Source organism: Saccostrea cucullata, unplaced genomic scaffold, assembly GCF_032062105.1.
Source record: "Saccostrea cucullata isolate Sc308-1 unplaced genomic scaffold, CSIRO_AGI_Scuc_v1 ctg12343, whole genome shotgun sequence".
Lineage (NCBI taxonomy): Eukaryota > Metazoa > Mollusca > Bivalvia > Ostreida > Ostreidae > Saccostrea > Saccostrea cuccullata.
This window is the reverse complement of record NW_026921990.1, coordinates 6,804-15,015: the sequence shown is the minus strand read 5'-3', so window position 1 is coordinate 15,015 and position 8,212 is coordinate 6,804. Positions and strand designations below refer to the sequence as shown.

Sequence of the window (8,212 nt, the reverse complement as noted above, 5' to 3'; positions counted from 1 at the left end):
TCATTGCAAGATACCACAAATCACTTCTTATTTCATATCATGCTGATAAGCATTGGTATTTAAGGCTGGATTCAAGAAAATCTTATTTACCTAAACTGTATTTATTTTTTTTCCTTTTTTAGGGTACAAATGTCAACTTTTATAAGACCTTTTCTATGACTTCCAAAAATCTTGAATCTTATAAAGATGAATAAAATGAAAATCGTTGCATGAAAAAAAATTCTTTTCAAGCTTCATACTGATGCATTTTAAATTAAATATTAATTTTTGGAGTTATCTTTCCTGGATGAGGATCGGATATCCTTAATGTAAAAAGTCTCAAACCAATAACTACGCCTACTCATTACTTCAAGAATTCATATTTAAGTCATTTTATGCCTCCTCCTTCCTTTACCTCAACATAACATAAACACCATATATGTTGAAATTGTAATTTATTGATCAAATAAATCTTGATCAACAATCCAAACATGTAGTAGAAACAAATAAAAATATCAACCAAAATATTCCTGAAACTACATGCAATTATACGGTTAACAAAAACAAACAAATACAAAAGAATGTACAAAATGCAATCAGTACTTCAAAACCAAACACTCAAGAGTTTACTTTTTCATACAATGAACATAGCTAAGTTAAAAATTGATTTTGTTTTTATGTGCCATCTTTTTGCTAACTTTTTCATATGATGTTTTCATTGTCTTGTCTTACAGATACTTTTTTCTAGTCACGTTTTGGGGGATCAGACATTATCATATTTTACGTAACTGCTAATCAAAGCTTGTGAATCTGATCCCCTTCTTGTTTGTTAAATTGTTCACATTTATACCGTCATTTTAATAAATGACATTATTCATCTCTATGAAAGTGTTTTATTTGACTTATACAAAATTAGCAAAAACAAGCTGCGGTGAGCTTGCATATAAGCATAAGAATACATAAATACATATACGAGGGTCATTCAAAAAGTTCGTAGACAATGGCGCTTTTGGCAATATTTCTTTTTAAAAATTCATAATCAACTCATTATTATGTTTAGAAACAATTATTTTACCTATGTACAAAATTATATTCAATTTGAATAAATGGTACTGGCGTTATTCTATTTTAAAATCATCTTGTTTTGTCTGCACGGAGCACTCTCAACGACATTGTAACGTCAAATTCATAACGTCATCGCGTCGTATTTTACAGTTTTTCAAAATACTCCCCTCTGCACTTCACACACAATCTGTGGCGTCTTACCCACTCACTGAATGCATCTCTATACCATGTGTCATCGAATCTACTGACAATCGTTCGAGTTGCATAAGTTAGTTCTTCTGTGTTTTTAAACTTTCTGCCACGTAACTCGGCTTTCACGGTAGGGAAATCTTGAAATCCATCGGCGCTAGGTCAGGACTGTAAGGTGCGTGATTCACACGATCTAAACCTAATAAATCCAACTCCAGCACAGTGGTATCAGCGCGGTTGGCAGGAGCGTTGTCTTGATGAAGAAGGAACTCTTCTATCTGCTTATTCGGTCGTTTCTTCCGAATGGCATTTACAAGATCTCGGCGAATCACCTATTTGAAAAGAGAATGAAGACTTAACTATTTTTTATTGTTTATAATAATTTATTGAAATGCAACTTTGATTTTAAATTTATTCGATTAAATGCCCGGTAAATAATCTTTATAATGGTATTTTAAATGTTATTAAGAAATTATAAATTCATTGTCACATGCTGACAAAACTACTTTAATTTTTATTTTAAAAATATACAAGAAATAATCTGTGCGTTATATTCTGCATTGACTGTTTGTCCCTCGGGTACTGCATGCACAAGCAGCATACCACGGATATCCATGAAAAATATAAATATATTCTTCCTAGCAGATTTTCTTACTTTACCTTTGAGGGGAGGTGGAGATGATTTTCGCTTCCATGCTGAAGATTGTTGCTTTGTTTCAGGATCATAATGAAACAACCAAGTTTCGTCAGTTGTTACTATTCTTTGAAGAAAGTTGTCTTCATTCGAATATCGCCTTAAGAATGCCCGAGAGAGTTGCAATCTTCTTGTTTTGTCTTCATCAGTCAGGAGTTTGGGTATCCAGCGCACCGAAACTCTTCTCATATCCAAGTGTTGAGACAGAATTGTAAAAGCGGTACCAGAGCTGATATCAAACATAGACGCAAGTTCTGCAACTGTGACGCGCCCGTCACGCTCCATAACGTTACTTATTCTTTCGACCAAATTTTCACTGATAATTCGTTTCCGCCCTGATCGCTCAACATCTAAAACAGAGTCCCTGCCCTCCAAAAACCGTCTATGCCATTTATAAACAAACGCACAGCTCACTTTTGACATGCTTCCTGCCTTTTTCAGCATTTCCAGAGTTTGTATTGGTGTTTTTTCAAGACCAACACAAAATTTTATAGCAACTCGCTGCTCCGTGACGTCGTGTAAAGTCATTATTTTTGGCCTTTTTCGATGCGGACTAACAGTCTTCTTTAATCATTTTTTATTCAACGAAGCACTATATTACATCAGAATTTTGCATATGAAATGACGTAACAATACCCTTTTTGATTTTGAATATTTAAATTTTATTACGATTTAGCGCCATTTTTTAAAATGACGACTAATAGCATAATACCAGGAAATAATTATACATGACTAAATTTTGCCTTGCTCCGTGACCCGTTTTATGCGGCTTTGAAATTTAATTAGTTTGAAAGTATGTCGGAATATTTTAAAATATTTTAGTGTAAATTAATTGGAATAACTTTTTAAATATGTCTACCAAATTTGGATATAATATGACGTTAAATAAAAAATCTACGAACTTTTTGAATGACCCTCGTACGTAAAATTTTACAACAGCCTACATGTACATAAGCACAAGAACATACATGTACAAGGAATAAAACTCCTTCGATTGATAATTTGATTGTATGTTGTTTAACGTCCCTCTCGAGAATTTTTCAATCATATGGAGACGTCACCACTTGCCGGTGGAGAGCTACAAATTTTGTCCTATGCTCCGCACTCAGGGTCATTGAGCAGTGAGAGATCTTTTTCCTGCCAGAACCTACTGCAACACGGGACCTCGGTTTATACGGTATCATCTGAAGGACCGGTTTCCACATCCCACAGTGGGATTCGAACCCGCGACGTAAAGATCAACTCCTTACTTCGCAGCTCTTTTTAGAGATATGTATTTTTACATTTATATTTATTTTACAAAAAAAATAGTAAATTCGACACAAATGGCCACATCTCGGAAATAGGATGGGTTCTTCTGTTCTTCTTTCTATGGATAACTTCTCAAGAATTGGCATGGTGACTATCTCAATCAGACTTTTCTGTGTTTGTTGCGTCGTTTTTCCATCATAGTTTAAAGTACTGAGCCATTTCATCATATCTAATATGTTTAAGGGGGAACAGGACCTTGAGCTAAAAAAATTCCTGTCAATGAATTTTTTTCGTATTTTTAGGTCACCTGAGTAAACTCAGGTGACCTATTGCTATCTGTTTTTGTCCGTCGTCGTGCGTCGTGCGTTGTGCGTTAACATTTGAACATTTTCAGCTTCTTCTCTGCAACTACTGAACCAATTTCAACCAAATTTGGCACAAAGCATTTATGAGTAAAGGGGAACAAAAATTGTGAATTTCATGATCCCTGCCCCCCTGGGGCCTGAGGGGTGGGGCCAAAACCACTAAAATTAATGCAATCTTTAAAAATCTTCTTCTTTACTCCTGGACATCAAGCAGACAAACTGTTTGCATGATTGTAATCAGCATTGAGTCTTCTACCAAAATTGTGAAATTCATGGCCCTGGGGTCAGGGGTTCTAGTGCTAGGGCGGGACTAAATAAGTATATAGTGAAAATGCATTATTTCTTTGAAAATCTTCTTCTCTGCTCCTGGTTATTAAATAAACAAACTACATACATAGTTATGATGAGCAAGAGTGCCTCTACCCAAATTGTGAATTTTATGGCCCCAGGGTCAGGGGTTCTGGTGTTAGGGCGGGGCTCTATTGATTATATATAAGGGAAAATATATAAATTCTTTAAAAATCTTCTTCTCTGCTCCTGGGTATTAAATAGATTAACTAAGTGCATAGTTCTGTATGATGAGCAAGAGTGCCTCTACCACAGTTGTGAATTTTAGGGCCCCAGAGTCAGGGGTTCTGGTGTTAGGGTGGGGCTCTATTGATTATATAGTGAAAATACATGAAAATCTTCTTCTCTGCGCCTGGGTATCAAATAGATTAAATAAGTGCATAGTTTTGATGAGCATGAGTGCTTCTACCAAAATTGTGAAATTCATGGCCCTGGGGTCAGGGGTTCTTGTGTTGGGGGGGGGGGGCTCTATTGATTATATAGTGAAAATACATGAATTCTTTGAAAGCCTTCTTCTCTGCTCCTAGGTATTAAATAAACTAACTAAGTGCATAGTTATAATAATGAGCAAGAGTGCCTCTACTAAAATTGGGAATTTTAGGGCCCGATTTTTGAATTTTGAAGCCCGAGGGTCAGGGGTTCTTGTGTCGGGGGGGGGGGCTCTATTGATTATATAGTGAAAATACATGAATTCTTTGAAAATCTTCTTCTCTGCTCCTAGGTATTAAATAAACTAACTAAGCACATAGTGATGATGAGCAAGAGTGCCTCTTCCAAAATTGGGAATTTTAGGGCCCCAGTGTCAGGGGTTCTAGTGTTAGGGGGGGCTCTATTAATTATAGTGAAAATTCATGAATTCTTTGAAAATAAACTTCTCTGCTCCTGGGTCAGTTGAACTACCTATATAGTTATGAACAAGGACCCTAGTCCTCCAGAATTGTGAATTTCAAGGCCCCAGGGTCAGGGGTACTATAGAGAGGGGGGGGGGCTGTACTTATAGACTGAAAATGAATGAATTGTTTGAATTCTGCTCCTTGGTATTAATCAAATATTTTTGAAAAGCAAGGATGCCTTTTCAAAAATTGTGCAATGTGTGGATCTAGGCCTAAAGGTCAGGGGTCCATGTGTGGTAGGGGCACTACTGATTATTGCTGAATATTACTGATTAGTTGAAATGTATTTTTTGTTCCTCTGCCTTGCCTATGGGTATTAAGTAACCAAACTAAGCAAATTCTAAGTGTATAGTTATGATGATCAATGATGCCTCTTTCAAAATTGTGAATGCCATAGCATCTGGCTTAAAACATGAATCAAATTCAATCACTGGAAAGTTGTTGCATAATGCTCAGGTGACCTATAAGGCCCATGGGCCTCTTGTTTATAGTATTAATCTAATATGTACTTAACGTTTTAAACCGGTCCTGTCATGAGATTTCTTGACTAATTTAAAAGATATCGCCTCACAAATATCGCCCTGTATAGTGTTTGTATGGAGTTTTGATATTTCATGTTTACGGGTCCGTTACAGAGTCCATAATGCGAATTTTTGCGCACAAATAATAAATATGTTTGATAACACTATATACTCAAATATTTTAGAATATTCATAGTGTTTAAATTATCTGAAAGCATTTGTTTTAATTTCAGATAGTATTTGGGTGGGATAATTTCTTAATTATTCAAGGCAGCTTCAACAACAAAAACCTCATTTTGGAAAAAATTCTGTCAATAAATATTGCTAAATTTACGATTGAATGTCAGTCCTTCATCGTAATTATTAACTGTATTTATCTCAGAAAAGTGTAACGCAAACAAATGGTAACTTGAAATTAATTTTATTAAAGTGTGGCGATATTATGGGCACGGCTGTTATTTAGTTTCAAATGCAAAACAAACAATATCATATGGGCAATGGGCAGCCAAGACAAGAGCATGCCCCAATCAAATGCACAAACAACATTCAACATCAAAGCAAATCATATATCAAGGTCATTACCAAAGGTCAAAGTTCATATAGTGGTAAGTCAAAGTTCATACAACATCAAAAGTTCAAAGTTCACAACATCAAAGTTCAAAGTTCACCATATATATATATAGAAAGCATTGACCCTGGGAGGTGCAGAGGTCAAAGCTTACAATATAATTACCAAAATGCCGCTTATACGCCAGAGGTGTTATTTACGATATATTTATTACGAATTACATGCCGCTTATGTGCCTTCTTTACTTGTCGTTTATATATCAGTCACTGTTTAGGAAACATTGGCCCTGGGAGGAGCAGTGGCCAAGGTTTGCGAAAAGTTCATCTAAGTTGGTCTCCAGGTAGACTTTTTCTTGTAACAGCCGTACCATTTGATATTAAGTGATCCTTTTGTAGGACAGCTGCAATAGAAAGAAAAACACAGCGCAAAAATCTATTCGCATAAGGGTTGGGTGAGGAGGGTATTTTTCTAAATATCTAAATTTGCAAAAAATTATCCTTTAAAATTGCACCAACCTCATTCATATAGTCTGTGAATGAAAAAGGATTAACGGAAGTTGACTCAGGGGGAATAACTCTAATTGATTATAGGGATTATAGGCGGATCTATGGATTTTGTAATATGGGAAATTAACACTTTCTTCGATAAAAGCCTCCAATTCGAATAGAATTGGATGTGATATTATCTCAGAAAAGTGTAACGCAAACAAATGGTAACTTGAAATTAATTTTATTAAAGTGTGGCGATATTATGGGCACGGCTGTTATTTAGTTTCAAATGCAAAACAAACAATATCATATGGGCAATGGGCAGCCAAGACAAGAGCATGCCCCAATCAAATGCACAAACAACATTCAACATCAAAGCAAATCATATATCAAGGTCATTACCAAAGGTCAAAGTTCATATAGTGGTAAGTCAAAGTTCATACAACATCAAAAGTTCAAAGTTCACAACATCAAAGTTCAAAGTTCACCATATATATATATAGAAAGCATTGACCCTGGGAGGTGCAGAGGTCAAAGCTTACAATATAATTACCAAAATGCCACTTATACGCCACAAGTTCCCTGAGATGAGGATCAGAATGAAACTCATCCAGGGAACTCCGCCACCATGGTGGGGGTAGAGCGGCATATACGAACAGCCGTACCCAGGACCCTTGCTAATTGGGAAAGCAGGATTGACCATGGGCAACGATAGCCTCAAGTCCCCCCTGGAGAGAGTTTAGAAAAATATTATTCCCCAACGAGGATAAGTGTACCCCATCCTGTAAAAATAAAGCTGGATCAGGTTTAATGTCTGAATGGCGAATTATTGCGCCCCCAGATTGCAAGACAATTGCAGCTATACCAGAATTAACCCGTTTGCGTGCATTTTCCATAGCTTTTAAATTTGCTGAATAGCGCCATTGGAGACGCGGAAGTATAAATGACCATATAATCCTACTGTTTCGAAAGTGATTCCTTAGAAATAAAACCAACTGCTTTGCAACCACCCTTATTTTTCTGATCGATACATTGCCCAAGTCATTCCCCCCACAATGTATAAGGATGAAATTAGGTACAGGGCCCACCTTTCCAAGAGTTCTAATCTTTTGTTTAGTTTTACTTAACTGGAGGCCACTATAACCCTGCCACCACAGTGAGATGTGTTTTCTTTCTAATGTCAAATTTGTACCACCTGGTCTTAATACAGCTTCCAAAAAGGCGTGCTTGATTATTGATGAACCCACCAACCATATTGTCTGTATATCTAAAATTAGATTAAAACTTTGGTATGCGAATGTAGGATTTGTAAGAATCAGATTTCCAACGACCAGATCTCTGAATGTCATGAGTTGAAAATCCTTTTAACGCGAGATCAGTACTCGCGCCGATACGAAAAGAGTGAGATTTGTATCCTGAGATACCAGGCAAATTTAGGTGCTTTACTGCCTTACAAAGTACCCCCGTAAATTGATATCGTGTGAGTGGGGATAAATCGAAGTGTCGAAATAATGGACCTGAACCCTCTGGACGGATGCTGACGTATTTAGTAATGAGCTGATATGGACATGCTACACCACCCTGCTTATCTATTTGAAGTACTGTGCCTTTACCTAACTGGTCCGTTTTCGAATACCGGATAGTCAGTAAGAGAGATTGCGTTTCGTGATTAATGGACAAATTGTCGAATTGAATTGTGTTTTGTTGATCACCTTCTCTTGTATTAACTGTTAATTCGCCAACTCTTAAAAATCCATGAAATGCCAGGGAAAATGCAGCCGAGAAAAGAGCTGTTTCAAAAGCATTGGTACATATTATGGGCAGAACTTGAATAATATTTAGCAAAATTGT

At 36.4% G+C, this 8,212-nt stretch overlaps 1 protein-coding gene across 1 annotated transcript; it reads right to left on the bottom strand.

Moving 5' to 3' along the window:
• Nucleotides 1-5,709: 5,709 nt before the first annotated feature.
• LOC134261022 (uncharacterized) lies at nt 5,710-7,728 on the bottom strand. The gene has a single exon (XM_062743512.1). The coding sequence runs from the start codon at nt 7,708-7,710 to the stop codon at nt 7,039-7,041; it is 672 nt and encodes a 223-aa protein (XP_062599496.1). The 5' UTR covers nt 7,711-7,728; the 3' UTR covers nt 5,710-7,038.
• Nucleotides 7,729-8,212: the final 484 nt, after the last annotated feature.